This window comes from Spermophilus citellus (genome assembly GCF_964194105.1).
Source record: "Spermophilus citellus genome assembly, chromosome: 1".
NCBI classification, from domain to species: Eukaryota; Metazoa; Chordata; class Mammalia; order Rodentia; family Sciuridae; genus Spermophilus; species Spermophilus citellus.
In genome coordinates this window covers 138047756-138066962 of record NC_138182.1, presented here as the reverse complement: position 1 = coordinate 138066962, position 19207 = coordinate 138047756, and the positions used below count along the sequence as shown (strand labels likewise).

The 19207-nt window shown below is 37.3% G+C and overlaps 1 protein-coding gene across 2 annotated transcripts in view; it reads right to left on the bottom strand.

Moving 5' to 3' along the window:
• The window catches only part of GEMIN5 (gem nuclear organelle associated protein 5), a 44449-nt gene that overhangs the window by 16549 nt on the left and 8693 nt on the right, over positions 1-19207 (bottom strand). For both annotated transcript variants that reach the window (XM_081304323.1, XM_081304324.1), the window contains exons 7-19: positions 18757-18922; positions 17721-17933; positions 16621-16706; positions 15025-15107; positions 13985-14121; positions 12130-12203; positions 10925-11106; positions 7967-8106; positions 6804-6975; positions 4379-4606; positions 2450-2563; positions 1708-1830; positions 217-312 (exon numbers count right to left, since the gene is read on the bottom strand). In XM_081304323.1, coding sequence (XP_081160449.1) covers positions 217-312; positions 1708-1830; positions 2450-2563; positions 4379-4606; positions 6804-6975; positions 7967-8106; positions 10925-11106; positions 12130-12203; positions 13985-14121; positions 15025-15107; positions 16621-16706; positions 17721-17933; positions 18757-18922 — 1814 coding nt within the window. The remainder of the gene's footprint in view (positions 1-216; positions 313-1707; positions 1831-2449; positions 2564-4378; positions 4607-6803; positions 6976-7966; positions 8107-10924; positions 11107-12129; positions 12204-13984; positions 14122-15024; positions 15108-16620; positions 16707-17720; positions 17934-18756; positions 18923-19207) is intronic.

The window sequence follows — 19207 nt, the reverse complement described above, 5'->3', positions numbered from 1 at the left end:
TAAATGAGCCCCTACAGTGCCCGAGTGCTTGAATCCTCGAATGAATAAACGGCTTCTCTCAATCTGCTGAGGCTTCCATGAATCTGCTGAGGTGTGCAACCCTCATTTTGCGCGTACAATGACAACAACAGAGAATAGCAGTCACAAAAAGAGGTGCATATAAATGTTAGGGAAGGATGAATATGGAAGGGATTACGTTGACTGGATTTGCCTCACCTTCAGTTTCAATCATTCTGTACAAGGTAGCCCTATCTGTGAAAAGCCCCAGGTGAAATCTTTCCTCAAGATCAGCAGACACATCCTCATTTAGCTCTGTTAATACAAAATAAATAGAGGAAAAAAAAATAAGATTAAATCATCACATAGTTTACTGTTTCCTATCCAATAACTTCTGAATGTTTTTCAAAACACCCACTTTAGACAGTGAACAAAACAGATCTGTGACCTTAATTTACTCCAAAAGGGACCCTAGCTCATTGTGAAGGTAGTAAAATATGAAAATATATCTAAAATTTTTAGCTCAGGTGGGCAAAATCCAGAGACAACGTAGTTTGCTCAGAACAAAATTTTTGGTGAAAAAATGTTAAAGGAAACCTAAAATTCAACATTTAAATGCTACATCTAAATAAAAAGCATGCAAAACAAAACTAACAAGCAAAGAGTGTCCTTCGTATTCACTGCCACACAGCTGGGTGTGGTGGTGCATGCCTATTATACTCAGGAGGCTAAGGTAAGAGGATTCAAGGCAAATTCAAGGCCAGCCTTGGCAACTTCATCAGACCCTGTCACAAAATAAAAAATTGAAAGGGTAGAGGGTATAGCTCAGTGGTAGAGTAGCTCTGGATTCAATCCCTAGTACCAAAATAAACAAAACTATACACTGGGACCTACTGCAAAGGTTCATTCTCTGATTTTCAATAAGGGAAACAATGTAAAACTATATCATTAATTAATTAATGGAAGTCTTTGCAAAGATCCAAAGGCTACGTATAGTAAAAAAGAGCATAAAATATCTCTGGCAAGACATAGGAAACTGATGATAATGTCGCCTCTAGGGAGGAAAAGAGGAGAATTGGGTTTTGGGGGAAGATTTACTTTCTTTTTAGACTATTAGAGTCTCATTTTATCATGTACATCTCTTACAACTCAACAAATTGAAAATAAAAAAAAAATAAAGTTGCTCAGATATCAAAATAATGGGCATTAAATGAGGGCTTTTTTTAAATTATTAGTTGCTCATGACAATACAATGATCTTGACATACCATACATTTGAATCAAATAAGGTGTAATTTCTCATTTTTCCAAAAATAAAAAAACCAAAAATAAAATAAAGGAACTGCCACATTATGAGTGTATTTCCAATAAGGAAAAATGGCACCTAAGATACTGTTCAATCGGGGAAAATGGTGGAAGGAGTTGACTTATGCTGAGATATTAAAGCCAAAATCCTGGTTTGGGCACAGAGATGGCTGGTAGCAGCTAGATGAGAATAATTAAAGCACAGCACTACATATAAAAGGAACTGAACAGGGAGTCTGACAGCAGGATATGGGGGTGAAAGTGGGTGCAAAGGATGCCAAAGAATGCAGAAACACAGAAAACAACTTTAGAATCTGTGTGCTCATTAATTTAACAAATAGTAAGCACCCGATACATGCCAGTTCCCAGAAGACTACACATGGGTCAAGGAAATGTATTTCTGTACCTCTGCAGTGCTTTGCAGTTGCTAGCACCAAACAGTCGTGATGAAGCTCTTCTTTGGACCTATGGTCCAGGCTTGTGCTCAGAGGAAGCATGGAACGAGCTTTCCTCTTTTTGATTAAGGCTTCTGAAATGTAATCAAAGTACAGACCGTCTCAAGAGCAGATCAGAAACACAACAGAATGATTACCTCTTATGGGATTGCAACCTTAGCTAGAGGGATACTACTGGACACACAAGTTCTTACTCCTATAAACAAACTTTCATATTTAATGTGCATACCATGTATAAAATGCCCTTGGTAACATTTATGAAGCAATGTATCAACTATCAACTCCAAAACGTTTCATCAAGTGCTAAAATAATATTTAAAAAGAATGAACCCGGGCTGGGGATGTGGCTCAAGCGGTAGTGCGCTTGCCTGGCATGCGTGCGGCCCGGGTTCGATCCTCAGCACCACATACCAACAAAGATGTTGTGTCCGCCGAAAACTAAAAAATAAATATTAAAAATTCTCTCTCTCTCTCTCTCTCTCTCTCTCCTCTCTCACTCTCTCTTTAAAAAAAAAAAAAAATAAAAAAAAATAAAAAAATAAAAAGAATGAACCCGATGGAAACACAATCAGAATACCCACAAATATTTAAAAACTCAACAAACCAATCAACCTCAAATACTTTTTTGAGTTCTCAGTTGCATGTAATATCTTAGGATGGTCTAACAAAGTATTTCAATTATTAGATACTGACCTGGCTTCTCTTTAGGTGGCTCCTTTTTCGGTAAAGTGACTTTGTTATTAATAGTGACTTTTGACTTTTCAAAGCCTGAGGAAACTGGAGTACTAATAACTGGTTCTTTAGAAACTGCACCACAAGGGAAAAACAGGAAAAATGTTTGGGATAAGAATAATGTAGAATTCAGTATATATATATATATATATATATATATATATATATATATATATATTTGATTAAGAGCTTTATTAGGCCTAGCAATGTAATTTTATCTATTACCAAAACATGCTTTGGAAAGGACGTATGGGTGGTCTCTCCTCAGCCTCACCAACTGGCTATTTCAGAAACCTGTACGTTTATTATTCAGAACTTTTGGCTAAGAAAAAGACTTCTAGCCTCTTTAACTACGTTATCCTCAAACTCTACTCAGGTGATAAGTTGCTTTCCATATATTTAGGTCACTAAATAGTAATAACATTTATTATGTAAACAAGGAATAACTTAACTATTAGAGAATATTAAGTATACATGTTACAGAATCACAACCCATAATCCTGAACATATATTTTTTTTCCTTAAAAAACAAGCAAAACCAAAAAACAAAACCAACATACAAAAAAAAACCAGGGCTGGGGTTATGACTAGCATGTGCAAGGCCCTGGGTTCGATCCTCAGCACCAAATAAAAAATAAATAAAATGAAAGTATTGTGTCCAACTATTCCAAAAAAAATAAATATTTAAAAACCAAAAAATCCAAAAACAACAACAAAACAAAACTTGCTGGACAGGGTGGCACAAGCCTCTAATCCCAATGGCACAAGAGGCTGAGGCAGGAGGATCCTAAGTTGAAAGGCAGCCTTGGCAATTTAGCAAGGCCCCAAGCAACTCAATGAGATCCTGTTTCAAAATAAAAAATAAGAGCTGGGGATGTGGCTCAGTGGTTGGGACCCCTAGGCTCAATCTCTGATACCAAAACAAACAAAACCAAAAAATCCTGTTGACCTATAGGAGTAAAGAACATTTTGTATAGCCATTAGGTGATATGAAGACATTCTGATGAACCTAAAATACAAATTACGTTTTTAGTTTTTTTTTTTTTTTAACCCAAACTACGGGTCCAGCAGCCATTCTTTGGGACACAATGACTCAGGGATGCCTCTATACTATATATTTTGGTTGCACCGATTCTGCCACATTAAAAGTAGTGTTTTAGAATTAAACATAAATCATCAGTTCTATTTATACTGTCTTCTACCTAATCATATTTTTTAGTTGGTAACAGGCATCCGATATTTAAGGTTGTATATAAAAGGATAAAAGTGTTAACACTTTACTTACCCACAACAATTTACTTATCCTTAACAACTACTTCTCTTCAAACATGAACTAGAATACATTATTGAAAATTAGTGATAGAATTTTTTTTTGTGTGTGAAAAATCTGAGAACTGCCATATAACTTAACTGGATGGAAGAACTTAACAATTGATCTTCAGTTTCCCTCTGATAGGCAGAAAGGTAGGAATGAGCTCCAGGGAGGATGGGTGGGAACTCCTAAGTTCCCAGAGAGGTAGTGGCTTGTATAGTCAGATTTTTAAAGGACAGTGGCTTCTTTGAATAGATATGACCAATAACGTCATACTGTTAAGACCTTTTCCTGGTATCCTCTACAGGGTTCTATTTCCTTTATTCCTTCATCAAAGATGTTTATTTTAGAGACTTTAAAAGATTTGAAGAAAACTAATAGTTTCCAAAGGCACCAAAGACACCAACCACAAAGACACCAACCAAGGTTGCTTGCTGGGGAGTTGGGAAATGAGGAAAGAAAGTAGTTGGGAAATAAGGCAAGTCAGAGACAGAAATTTCAGACTGAGTAAGAATCCAGATTAGTTCCCTAGATATGACAAAATCTTAAGAGTTAGTGGCACCCAGATCTACACACACCCACTAAAGCAAGGCCACAGGGTGACTCTGGCTCCTGTGCTTCCTCCTCCCCTTCCTGGTCTGACACTCCATTTTCAACAGGTCCTGAGTTCTCCTTTATGCCCTCTTCTTCGTTCCCGTCAAATGACTCTTGCTTTACCGGCACTCGGAAGGTGGGCTTTTTCTTCTTTTTGGCCTTTGGCTTAGGTTGAGAGAGCCGTTTTTTCTCTAATTCAATACTTTTTTTGCCTACAAAAATCACAAAAAAACATAGGCTGAACTACACATTCATGGTTAAAAGTGCCCTGGTGGTCATCTCTAGTACATCATTATATTACTCTTTGCTCTGACAGCCTTACTCGCCTTACTTTCTTTTCTTCCCAATGAAGTTTTATAGTGTTATTATCACAATGTAAACCAAGCCTTTTGAGATTTCATTAAATCATAAATATAATGCCTGATTACCCCTGAATAAGTCAGTGTGTGTCCTGCTAAGAAAGACATTTTCCAACATCACCATGCCACAGCCGCTGAGGTCAGGAAATCAATGCTGCTACACTATCACTATCTACTCCCCACTCTCATTAATCAACTTTTTCCAACTGCACCAATGATATCTTTACAGCAAAAGCAAATGAACCAGGACCACCCACTGCATTGGACCGTCCATGCCTTCAACCTGGAAGAGTTGCTTAGCTTTTCTTTGACTTTTATGACTTGAAATTTGAAGATTACAGAAGAGTAATTTTGTTAATTTCCCCTCAATTTGGGTCTGCCTGCTGTTTTTTAAAGATTCAGGTTATTCATTTTCAGCAGGAATACACAGAAGTGAAGCTGTGTTCATTTCAGGGCAACCTATGAGGTAGCATATAATTTTTATTTGTTCCATTCTTTGGTTTAATCACTTTAGATTAATAGGGCATACTGTAGGTTACCCACTGAAAAAGTAAACTACTCCTGCTTATTATTAAGCATCCATGGATTTTTTTTTCTTCTTTTTTCTTTCCCCAGTGTTAGGAATCAAACCTAAGGTCAAACACTGCCACTGAACTACAAGCCCGCTGATGTTTCTTGACTAAAAATTGTTACAATGACTGCTGAATATCAATCTGCATTTTTTCTCTGAGGAGTTCAATTTCAGAAGGTGCAACGTCCTGTGGGAGGATGCTGTGCTTTGGGGTGTGCAGGCATTCCTGTGGGGATGGCTTCTTTTCAAGATCCCATGATTCACTCTAAAGTCATCAGGTGGCATAAGGAAGTCTTGCCTCCCACTTATTTAGGCACTCATTTATTTACATCAGCATGAATTTCTTCGTTAGATTATAATTTGTTAGTGTTACTCATTTTTTAAGTTTTTATTCTTATTTTAAAAATCACCTGTGACAGATCATAATTGTGTAACCCACCACTATGAAATGCATCCCTGCCCCAAGCTATCACTGACCTGTTATTACTCGTTTTGCCTTGTGTAGAGCTTCATATAATTAGAATTATATAGTATGTAGTCTTCTGTGTTCAATTTCTTATGCTTAGCATAATTTTTTTGAGATTCACTAATTTTGTTGTTTATCAGTACCTTTCTATTCTTTGATTTGGGGACTGAACTCTGGGTCTCGTGCTAAGCACATGCTCTACCACTAAGCTGTATCTCGCCTGTTACTTTCTCTTTTATGACCAAGTGGAATTCCATTGCAGGGATACTACACGATTTACTCATTTATCTACTGATCAGCATTTGAGCTGTTTTTAGTTTTTGGCAACCACAGATAATGCTGCTATGAGCATTCTTAAAGTCTTTATGTGAACACATAATTTCATTTCCTTTGGAGAAATTTCTAGTTGCTTAATATATTCTAATTTTTCCAGTTGCTTATGGCCAGAGTGGAATTTTCCTTTTACTTATTTTCAAGTTCAAATCCTCTCAGATTTGGTCAAGCTGGCTTCTGTGTCCTTCTTTTTTTTTTTTTTTTTTTTTTTTAAAGATAGAGTGAGAGGAGAGAGAGAGAGAGAGAGAATTTTTTAATATTTATTTTTTAGTTATCGGCGGACACAACATCTTTGTTTGTATGTGGTGCTGAGGATCGAACCCGGGCTGCACGCATGCCAGGCGAGCGCGCTACCACTTGAGCCACATCCCCAGCCCCTTCTGTGTCCTTCTGATGTGTCTCCTTAATTCTTTGAGTTCATCTTTCCTTTCTGGCATAAAGGAAGGTTCTAGGTTCATATTTAGCAACCAAGATCTGACCCCTAGGCACACTTGCTACTGTCTGAGGGTGTTGTTCTCAGCCCCCAAAGCCTGCCTGCTTTGCGTGGGCTGCAGACCCCTACTATCCTGTGCTCCTTCCCTGCATGAATGTCTTCCTTGCTTGTCTCTTATAAACTCAATTAAGAGAGCAAGAGAGAGGGAATTAGGCAAGCATTGTATGGGTTCCATGTTCTTACTGACCTTGAGGAGGCCGGGAATGAACTTGCATGGAAGTTAGCCATTTGTATACACAGAAGTCATCTGCCCCTGAGTAGATGCAATCCGGATCCAAAGGAGACCATGCCACACAAAGCAGTCGGCCTCGATGTCCTCGGAAATTATAAAGAGGCTCTTCTCGGAGAATATCCCATACCTGAAACCAGAAGTCACATACATGACAATAAATTTTCTGGTTATTCTATTGTTTGGGGGGCATAATTTATTCAATTAAAAAATCTGTTGGTGGGGGGGTGGCTAGAGTTGTGGCTGAGTGGTAGAGCACTTGCCTAGCATGTGTGAGGCACTGGGTTCGATTTTCAGCACCGTATATAACTAGGTAAATAAAGGTCTATCAACAACTAAAAAACAAAAAAACAAAAACAAAAACCTGTGGGCTCTTTATTTCCTCATGTGGTTTGTAATTTCTCTCTTAGGAGTTCAATTTCACAGTACTATTTCACGTGGGAGGCTTATATGCTCCAGTGAGTTTAGGTATTCCTAAGGAGATTCTGAATGGGCTTTTACTGATGCACCATGGATCACACTGTTCCAAACCGGATCCATCTGCTAATATTTGGCCTGGGGCTTCTGGCATCATGAAAAAAATAATCCATACCTACATTAGAAATTGGAGTTCTAATTTCCCATAGGTAATTCTTTTGTTCCCAAGTCCTTGGACAAATGATTAGCTGCTGTGTTATTTCTTTAGTTATCTTTCTGTCCAGTTCACAGAAAGCAGGCCTGTCTTCATGGCTCCCAGTTTGTGCAAACAACTGAATTACAATTCAATACTGAGACAGACACTAATCACAGATGTTAGTTCCCTAGCTGCTATGGTCAATTCTGGTTTTAACACCTAAACTCCTTCAACATAGCTCTGGCCTGGCAGCTCATCTTTATTTTCATTTTTGGGTTTGAAGAAAGAGAACTTTTCACATCAATTTATCCTACCATATTCATGGTATGTCACCCGGCTTGGCCTGCTAAGGGTCCAGATAAAACTAAAATGCCTTCTAGAGTTCAGATAATCTCTTTCTGTAGAGGGTGACAGTGGAGATGGAAAACATGTTCACAACTGGAGGGGGAGGGGGAAGAGGACAGAGTTTAAATTAGTGAGAACCCAAGGGGCCAGGACAAAACAGTACCTGGGCTGTACCATCATAGGAAGCAGACACCAGCCTTCCATCATGATGTGGGCTCCATGCCAGACTAGTGATCTTGGCTGTATGTCCAGAGAGGGTCCGGTAGGGCTCTGTAATGGTCACTGGAGCCTCAGGATTGCTCTCTAAAAGGTAAGAGAAAGATGTTACTGCTACCGTTACTAGCAATAACAAAACAAAATAAAACAGACTAGATGAAGGTGTTAACACTTGTTAATGCACGAGTCAAGATTTTGTCAGATCTGATTTTTAGCAGATAATACTGTTAGTGGCTAAGTATATGGGCCTATTAACAGGGTTTGGGCAAATACAGGTTTAACACAAAAAGTGTTAGCTATTATTATTTTCTTCCAGAAGCCATCATAATGAAAATGATGCCTTTTAGATGTAATCCTATGAAGTACATATCCTTAATGGTATAGTATTCTAGATAAAAATGTATAATCTCAAGCTAATTATGAGAAAATCCCAGATAAAACCAAATTGTAGGAACTTGTAAAAAACAACTGTTTTGAGCTGGGAATATAGCTCAGATGGTAGATTGATTGCCTCACATGCATAAGGCCCTGGGTTCTAATCCCCAGCACCACAAAAAGAAAAAAAAAAAAAGTTCAGTATTCATCAAACATAGCAAAAATGCTAAATGAATCTGGCAAAAGGTAGATGAAAATCTTTGAATTCTTATTGCAACTTCCTTTAAAAACTGAATTATTTAAAAAAAAAAGAAGGGGCTGGGGATGTGGCTCAAGCGGTGGCGCGCTCGCCTGGCATGCGTGTGACCCAGGTTTGATCTTCAGCACCACATACCAACAAAGATGTTGTGTCCGCCGAGAACTAAAAAATAAATATTAAAAATTCTCTCTCTCTCTCTCCTCTCTCTCTCTCTCTTTAAAAAAAAAAAAAAAAAAAAAAGATAAAAATATCAAAACTAGGATGGTAGCTGGGTGTGTGGGTGTGGTGGTGCACTCCTATAAATCCAATAGCTCAGGAGGCTGAGACAGGAGGGTCATGAGTCAAAGCCAGCCTCAGCAAGAGTGAGGCCCTAAGCAACTCAGTGAGACCCTGTCTCTAATAAAATACAAAATAGGGCTGTGGATGTAGCTCAGTGGTAAGGGTCCCTAAGTTCAATTCCTGGTACCCAAAATGAATGAATGAATAAATAAATAAATAATTAAAAAACAAAGATCTGTGCTGCTATGAAAAATAAGTTAATGTCCTTTGCCAAAGTGGATAATCACAAGGATAGGATTGGCTCTTTAACAATGCTCCTTAGTTATAGTGTATCTACTATGTATTATTACAACCCTAATGTGTCTAAACTTTAATACTTTTCCCACATTGCTTTTAATTCAGGAGAGTGACTGTTAGAATAAAAAAATTTTTTTTGTTTTTGTTTCAGAAAACAAAAATTAGTTCAACAGAAATTAAAAATCAACTGTTTTCACTATTGCTGAAAGAAATCACTCTGCAACACTATGAACAGTTTAGTGATAGGTAATTTCTATATATTTAGGGAAAATGTAATCCCATTTCCCTGATATTAAAAAGAAAGGTCCATTGGGGCTGGGGTTGTGGCTCAGTGGCAGACCACTTGTCTGGCATATGTGAGGCACTGGGTTCGATTCTTAGCACCATATATAAATAAATAAAATTAAATTAATTAAAAACAAATAAATTAAAGATAAATAAATAAAGATAACTAAAAAGAAAAAAATAAAGAAAGATCCATTAGGTGTGGTGGCTCACGCCTGTAATCCCAGTGACTTGGGAACCTGAGCCAGGAGGATCCCAAATTCAAGGCCAGACTGGTCAATTTAGCAAGATCCTGTCTAAAAATGGCTGGATATGTAAGTCAGTGAGGGTGCTCCTGGGTTTTGTTTAATTACCAATACTGCAAAAACAAACAAAATAAAACAATAACAACGAAAAGCAAAAGCCCTTCTGACCTTCTGAACTGTGGTTATCAGTAGGTGCTGAAAGGGGCTCAAAGCTGTTTAAGGTTCCTTCAGAGGTAAATCACTCATGAAAAAGTTAAACTACCAGGCAGGAACAGTATTTCCTAGAACACATGCAGACCCTGGGATGAGGCTGTGAGCTTGGGTCTCGATTCTGTCGTATACTAGCTGTGGAAGAAGTTAGCTAACCTCTCTGGACTGGACCTCAGATTCTACATGAGTGAAGTGAGGAGAACAACAGCCATCTCACAAGATTATGAGCTTTAGATGTCATCAAAGATGGGAATGGGCTGTGTGTCGAAGGTGTATATAACACAGCAGCCCTGCTGAAGGGAGTATAAACTGGCAGCTTTTTGGACAGCTTTCAGCATTAACTATTTAAAAAACTGTTTTTTAAAAAAATATCTTTTTAGTTATCAATGGACCTTTATTTTATTTATTTATATGTGGTGCTGAGAACTCAGTGCTCTGCCACTGAGCCATAACCCCAACCCCCCCAAAAAAACCATGTTTTTAATGTCCACATCTCTTCACATCTACTTCTAGAAATTTTATGTAAGAAAACTAGTCATGCTCCTGAAGATTTCAGAAGTAATATTACTTCTGAAAAAATGTAAATAATTTTAACGATAATCAACTGTGAATGGATAAATTCTGGTGTATTCATATCACAGAATGAATACATATTTGCTAATACTAAATTTTCATGTATTGAATTTGTACAAGAAAATTCACAATATAAATATAATAATATATAATGTGTACACATATGTGTATGTATTCTTCATTCTCTAAATTAACATTTTTGTCATGATTGTAAGACTTTTAGAGTAAGATGAATACAGTGTATTTGAAAGGAAAAAAAGAAAAAAGACAAAAGAAAGGAAAAAAAAAAGCCAAAAATAAAGTAAAAACATACAAAGAACAGAATGGAAAGTAGGTGAACGAGCAATATAACCCCCCCAAGTATGGAAGAAACCAAAGTTACCTAGGACAGTTCTCAGATTGTGCACATAAATGACAGCATTGTTGGAGCCAGAGGCCATCAGATAGCTCAGCTCAGGCTGGCTGCCATGATCGTGATGCCAGGAAATGGTATTCACAAGCTTGTGATGCTGTTGGATGGTGCAGATCAGTCTTAAATTGGGAACCTGAAATATTTCTATTGATCTGGAATAAGAAACACCAAGACAAGAGGGATAATCAAATTACAGTGCAGTGCAAACAATCAGCTCCCTTATCCATCAGTCTAAGAAAGGTGAAATAGAATGAGATAATACTCACTGCAAAGGCCATTCTCTCATGGAGAACCAGATATAAAAGGTTGTTTTATAAAATAAGCATATTCAGCATTTAAAAATTCTAACACTGTCTGGAAAGTTGTATTTGTTAGGCATTAATAAATAATACATGGTGGTGGGAAGCTAAAAGAATTACTGACTGTTGTATGAACTTGGACTATGTGTGTCATTGTGACTAACAATGGAAGGAGTGAGATCTACAAAGGATTTCTGCTTATTATTATTATTATTATTTTTTAATATTTATTTTTTAGTATTTGGCGGACACAACATCTTAGTTTGTATGTGGTGCTGAGGATCGAACCCGGGCCGCACGCATGCTAGGCAAGCGCGCTACCGCTTGAGCCACATCCCCAGCCCCAGCTTATTATTATTAAATATTTTTTTGGTACCAAGGATTGAACTCAGGGGCACTCAACCACTGAGCCACATCCCCAGCCCTATATTGTATTTTATTTACAGACACAGTCTAATTGAGTTGCTTAGCGCCTCACTTTTGCTGAGGCTGGCTTTGAACTTGAGGTCCTTCTGCCTCAGCCTCCAGAGATGCTGGGATTACAGGCATGTGCCACCGCGTCCAAGTTAGTATTATTTCTTAAAAATGGAGTGTAATGAAGGCAGTTTAATAAAGGAGATGACCATTTGTGAGGCATAAAATAGCCTAAACATACTATAGGCAAATGCTATCTTTTAACTAAAATTAATCTAAATAATTATGTTGTTCTCAAAGATGCAGAGAGCTCCTGGATGAGTTAAAGATATCAATGATAAATCAGAATATAAATTACAATGGGGTTTCCCTCATTAACATTACAGATGGCATCAGCCAGCTTGTGATTCAAAATACGTACTACTGCAAAGTTATTTCTTTTTTAAGGAAACAAATACATACCCATCTTCATTGCCAAGAGCCATGATTTTGCCATCTGCTTTCCAGCTGATCTCTGTGTGTACAGGCAATTTGTACTAGAAGCAAAACAAACCAATCCTGACTATAAACACTGTTCTTTTCTCCACACATCTTATAAATCAGCGATGACAGGATGGTGTGTGTGTGTGTGTGGGGGAGTCCCCAGAGTTAAAACATGTTCTAATTATACAACAGCCATTCTCCTAAACAGTCTTCTTAATTAGTTCAAGAATTACGAAGAACAAAAATTCTAATTATGACTTCCTAAATGGGACAGAGAGGCCAGTAACAACTAAACATCTACAATGTTTAATCTTGTGAAATAAAATTAACTGGAGCAACTTTTGTCCCACAGTGAAGAATGAAATGTGAACACTAGTCTTCCCAGAAGGTTTCTTGGTCCTTAACAAAAGCTTTTCTTGTTTTCTTCTTAACCTTTCAGTTTTCCAGAATTCCCACCCTTGCCACCTTTATATTTTGTAGGTCCCTAAGACATCTTGGGTCCTCTTCTTTTCTTACTGTTTTATTTTTCTTTTTTCTTTTTTTTTTTTTTTAAAGAGAGAGTGAGAGAGGAGAGAGAGAGAGAGAATTTTTAATATTTATTTTTTTTTAGTTCTCGGCGGACACAACATCTTTGTTGGTATGTGGTGCTGAGGATCGAACCCAGGCCGCACGCATGCCAGGCGAGCGCGCTACCACTTGAGCCACATCCCCAGCCCCTTTATTTTTCTTTTTAATCCTATCTTACACACACCCAGAGGTTTTTCATCTATCATTTATGTGAAGGGATTCAAAATTTCTATTTCCAGTCCAGACTCCTTGTATAAACTTTTGGTGCATATAACCAATTGCCACTAAACTAAAAACTTGTCAGAACAGTAATTTATTTTCATTATTGAAGGTTAATGTATAGATAACACTTTAGACAATGAAGGAATATAATTAAATATAATTAATTTATGATTAAGTGATATTTTCATTCTAGCCATACAAAAATATTGAGCAGTGATTAAAAAGAATATTCATTTGAGGGGCTGGGGTTGTGGCTCAGAGGTACAGCGCTTGCCTAGCATGTGTGAGGTACTGGGTTCGATCCTCAGAACCACATAAAAATAAAATATATTGTGTCCACCTAAAACTATAAATATTGGAATCTAGGAAAAGGACACAAGAAAATTGTCTGTATTGTTTTTGCAGCTTTTGTAATTCTGAAATTATTTCCTTTAAAAACAAAATTCCAATTCAGTCTTGAGAAAAAAAAAATCTGTAGCCGCATTTAGAAACCATATGACAGGGCCATTTTTGCCACAGTATCATGTTGGTTGAAGTGGTTGGCATAAAAAGGATGTTTACTGTCAAGATCTGAAAACCAAGTGGAGCACACCTGTATTCCCAGTGGCTCACAAGGCTGAGTCAGGAGGATCATGAGTTCAAAGCCAACCTCAGCAAGAGTGAGGTGCTTAGCAACTCAGTGAGACTCTATTGCTAAATAAAATACAAAATGGGACTGAGGATGTAGATCAGTGGTCGAGTACCCCTGAGTTCAATCAACAATACCTCCTCGCCAAAAAAAAAAAAAAAAAAAAAGAGAGAGAGATCTGAAAATCATAAATCACTATTGCAATTGAGACACTTTTTTTGGGGGGGGGTGGGGGCGGGATTCAAGGATAAAGACTCTTAAGATATATATTAGAACCTACAAGTTCACTCACAGCCTGCTTCACAGTATCTGCAATGTCTGACTTGACAAAGCACCTCTCTCTAAGAATGGCATTTAGTATGCAAGATGGAAAAACCAGAGGAATCCAACAGGAAACTCCAGATCACAATAACTCACTTTGAATGAATTGGTGTCCCTGATGAGTTTGTTGATGTCAAAGGCCTCCCCACTCAACTTCCAAGGGTTATGTTGTAGGACAATTCCTTCCCCTCCACAGCTGTATAAAGTGAGGGAAGGTCTGTCTCCTTCTCCTCCTACATGAGATAAGAAAGCTTATCAGTCTTGAACTTCACCAGTTTAACTATTTGTTATTACAGATTTGACCATGCCCTACTATGAGAATTAAGAATTAAAAAGAATTATGCATTTGAAGCATTCTAATACATGAGAATAAAGTTACTGTTCTTTCCATCTGAAGAGTTATTGGGAGAAGTAAAAAGGTATACTAATTCTATGTTAAATTCTATGATGGAACACATTCACTTGAAACATTCTTCTAACATTCAAAGCTTTAGAGAATTCACATTTTCTTCTACAAATAAGTACTTTACTTTGGGCATTTAAATACATGAAGCTACAGGATTTCCCAGGACTAGCTATAAGGAGGTATCTTCAAAGGAGTGATTTTCTAAGTATTATAGTAATCCTCTTGTTGGATGAACGGAATATAATTCCAATGCTGCTTGAGTTCTGATGATACTATTTATCCTCTCCACAGTAAGGTGATTACTATGGAAATTTACAGTCGTTTCATTGTAGTTAAGGAAAGTGTATCAAAGATTTTCGTTGAATATACTCAAAAAGATATTCTGAAAGACCCATCACTTATGGGAAAGACAAGACTGAGGAAAGGGGTGAAAAGTAGTAGTCAAAGGCCACGATCCAGCATGAGAAAACCACGTAAAATGAAAAAGTTCAGTTCAAAGACAGTAATGCTTAAGAGTTGTGGGGGCAGTCTGGGGAAACTTATAGGTAAATGTTTTCTTCTGCAATTCTAATCTGTAACCTGCCACTACTGCTTTCATGGACCCCTAGGACTAGCAGACAACCAAGCAGTCACTGCACTAGAACATTTATGACTCTTTCTTGCTTTCATATCCTAGAATTAAACTGAAGAAAAGAAATTATATTTGTTAAAGAATGGCTCAGACACTTACCAAGTGACATTGGGGGTACGGGTGGTCCCCAAGCTAACGTGTACACAGTCTTCTTATGATATGTGCTAGAAATCTGGGGAGGTCTTTGCGGGTAAGGAGAGGTGGAGAACAAACAAAGATTTAAACTAAAAGTCACGGTGAAAAATACACCATATTTTTCTCAAAATTCCCTATTTATAAATTTAGTTGCTGTATTATAGAAAAACTATTGAGCATTACTCTTCTCCAAATATTCAACTATAAAAAAAGCAAACATTTAAATAACATACAACATAATAATATCCCATCATAACCAAAACGATTAAGCCCTAAACATATTTCACTCAGATAAAAATGTTACTACCATAGCACTTGCCTAGCACACACGAGGCCCTGGGTTTGATCCTGAGCATCACATATAAATGAATTAAATGAAGGTATTGTACCCAACTACAACTACAAAGTAAATATTAAAAAAAAAATATTACTCCAATACATCTGGCAAGTTTGGTATGCTTTTTCTCATATCTCCTGCTTTCTTTCTTTTTTGGACTGGGGATTGAACCCAGGGGCTCTTAACCACTGAGCCACATCCCCAGCCTGTTTTTTACTTTGAGACACAGTTTCACTAAGTTGCTTAAGGCCTTGCTATGTTGCTGAGGCTGGCTTGAACTTGCAATCCTCCTGCCTTGGCCTCCTGAGTCGCTGGGATTACAGGTGTATGCCGCTGTACCAGGCTAAAAGGTAATTTAAAACTAAAATATTTTTGAGATATTTTGCATTCTTTTCTAATACTAATACTTCAATATATTTTACACTTATAGCACATCTCAACTTGGACTTAGCACTTTTCTGGTGCTGACTAGTCACCTATGACTTGCAGTTGATAGCAAATATAATAGGGATGATAGGAATACATAAATGAGTTAGAAATCACGTTAAGGGAATAACTAGACAAGTACAAGATATGGAGTAATCTATTTATCTAGGGGCTGGGGCTGTAGCTCCGTGGTAGAGGTCTTTCTTGCCTCACACGCCTGTAATCCTTAGTGGCTTAGGAGGCTGAGGCAGGAGGATTGAGAGTTCAAAGCCAGCCTCACCAACTTAATGAGACCCTAAGAAACTCAGTGAGCCACTGTCAAGCACCCCTAGGTTCAATCCCTGGTTAAAAAAAAAAAAAAAATAAAAATCAAAACCAAAAAACCTGCAGAGGAGTGTCACGAAACCTGCGACCTTGTTTCTTGAGAAGGGGGAGTATCACAATTTTATGTTTGAAACTTTGTTTCATGTTTTAGATGAGATAAATACAGAGACACACAGATAAATGGTATGGCTAAAAACTGAGATAAGGCACACAGATGTTCTACTTGTCTTTCAACTTTCATGTCTGCACGAAAACTTTTGTAAAAATAAAAGCAAATGATTTATGTTAGTGGTTCCCCCAAATCAGATGGGCTGAATCAATATCACCTGAAAAAAAATCTTAAAAATAAGATTCTGAGTTCTGAACCTCATTCTTCAAGTTAGAATTTTTTGTACATCATGTGTATAAACTCAAATTAAATCCATCACTGACATTTTGGTGAATTGGCCAAACAAGAATCAAGTATTGCTTACTTGCTGGAGTAGGTGTCATACAATCCCACTTTTCCATCATCAGTTCCAAAAGCTAAGCAACCTTCCTTGTTTGGGTGCCAGCACAGCTATAAGAAAAGAGTTTCCAAATGAAAATACATGAGAAAGGGGACACACTGTTATGGGAATCTCAAGCATCTAAGCGTTCAAGTGGGAGACTTTCTTGCTGTTGATTTCTTTTAATTTTCATTGTTTAAAAGAAAAAAAAAGATGGATTAACAGCAAAGTGAAAGTCATCTGTAATTTCACCATGCAAAACAAAAAATAATTGCCAATTTTGTTATTTTTCTTTTCAGACATTTTTGTGAATAAACTTAAATACTTATGATAGAAAAAACATGACATATTGTAGACTAGGGTAAAAGATTCTAGAATAGGGGCTGGGAATTCAGCTCAGTGATAGAATGAGCATGCATAGAAACCTATCCCTGGCACTATAAAAAGAAGAAAAAGATTCTAAAACAATTTAGAAAATACAGTTTAATTAATAATTAATAAATTTGGAATGATGTATCTCAAATTGTCAAGACTATTTCTCTGGGTCATGGTAATGGGGGCATGGAGTAGAGGGTATTGTAGAAAAGAAAGTCTACTTTCTACACTTCGTTATTTAGTGTTCTTTTAAAATCACTCATATTTATTGGGTTTAGAGTAAATAGCCAACACAGAGGTATCATTTTAGAGAAAACAAAAAATTAAAACATGTTTTCTACCCTGCATTCCATTTTATAATTTTTATAAATGATTAACATCCTTCCACAGTTAAAAAAAACTCACTACTATTTTTAGTAATTTGATACCATTCTAATATGTAGTTATATTATAATAATAATCTCCCATAAACACACATTTAGGTTGTTTTTAATCAATTTATTTCTGTTAGAAAACATGACAAGTAAAACAAAGCCTTAATAATTTCAAACTCTGAATCTAGGGATGGTGAGTTTGTTTGGAGGATTCTGCTTTCCTAGTTTCAAACTTCATCAAAAATACCTTTAAACAACTTTTGATTTATAACAGAGTTCACTTAAATGAGTGGATATTCTTAAAAAAAAAAAAAAATTCAAAGAAAGTATCCTTACCGCCGTAACCTTGGATTTGACACCCTGCCAAAAGTTTTTCACATCATAGTTGTTCTTTATGGAGAGAGTATTCCATACACGGATCATGCCATCCCCAACGCCTATAGCCAAACAGCCCACATCCACAGGAGAGAAAGCTAGGCTGTAGGCAAACCCACCGAGGGAAGGCAGGGTCCAGCAGCACTCCAGTGTGGCCAGGTCCCAACATTTTACCTCGAAAGATTAAAAGTTAGGGTCTAAATATTTCAAAAAAGCAGAGAAATAGGAAAAAAGACTCCAATATTCCAAATGGGATAAGCTCATAGTGAGCAAGGACAATGTAATTTAACCATTCAGTAGGAACTGGAAAAGCATCTCTTAGGGGAAAAAAATCAGCAATAATCACACAGCTCAACAGGATCTTGGAATATATTTATTCCCAGAGATGTCCAGTGAATTCAGAGTCATAGAATAAACCAGAACCCAGACCTCCCATTTCCCAGAGGTCAGTGGTCTTTCCATTCCTGGTAACCTCCTCATTCAGCAAACTAAATAAGGAGGAACATGGCTCCAGCATGTGGAAAGATCGGAGTTGCAATCTAAAAAGCAAAATGGCTTACAGTCTAGGAGTAGAAAGTTTTTAGTTATTACCTAAATAGAGAGACTTGAGAGAAAATGAAGTTTATGAGCCCAGCTCAGAAGCAGAACAGCAAGGTCATGGGCTCTAAATACAGCTAATTCTCCCTCAGAGAGATTTCACCATGAGCAGATGATTCTGCTTCTTAAACTAGATGGGGATAAGTCAAAGCATGATGATCTTATGCGCCCTTCTGAGGACACTTCTACTCATCTTTATCATAGGCACTTTAGCAGAAAAGCATCTTGGTGGTTCCTCACCTTTCTCCTCTCTGTGCATTGCTGATATATAGAGTGCCAACTGGCAATAGCACCTCTAAAACTTTAAGTAGGGAGGTGGTATGAGGACCAAGACTTTCTAATCCCACCCAGATTGCAAATCCCTATTTTACAAAGCTGATGAAATCTAAGCAGTTCTTACATCTCTATCCATTGATGTGGAAAGAAGCAGCTGCTTGTTGTCCTCAGTTTGCAAAGGACATAAATTAAACACGATTCTGGAATGATTCTGTCCTTCTGATGAAGTGCTAAAGAGGGTATATTTCCGTCTCCAAGACTGAGTGAGATCCCAAAGCAGCAGTTCACCCCTGTGAAGAAGAACACAAGCAATCTAAAGCAAGGATTATTGAGTCAGAGTCTGAGTTCACAGTTGTAAAATAATTATTTTTGGTCCTTTGATAAAATAAAAGTCAACATGGCTGCAGAAGGGTCAAAAAGAGAGCCATCTTCCTTTTCTGAGCCTTAAGAGATTCGCTGCCATGCAGAAATGTCACAAACCGAATCTGCCAGAGGGAAAATACTTGACTGCCTATTTGCCTCTTGACTTGAACATTCCAAAGGACTGGTAACATTTGACAACCCTGCTCTGTGAC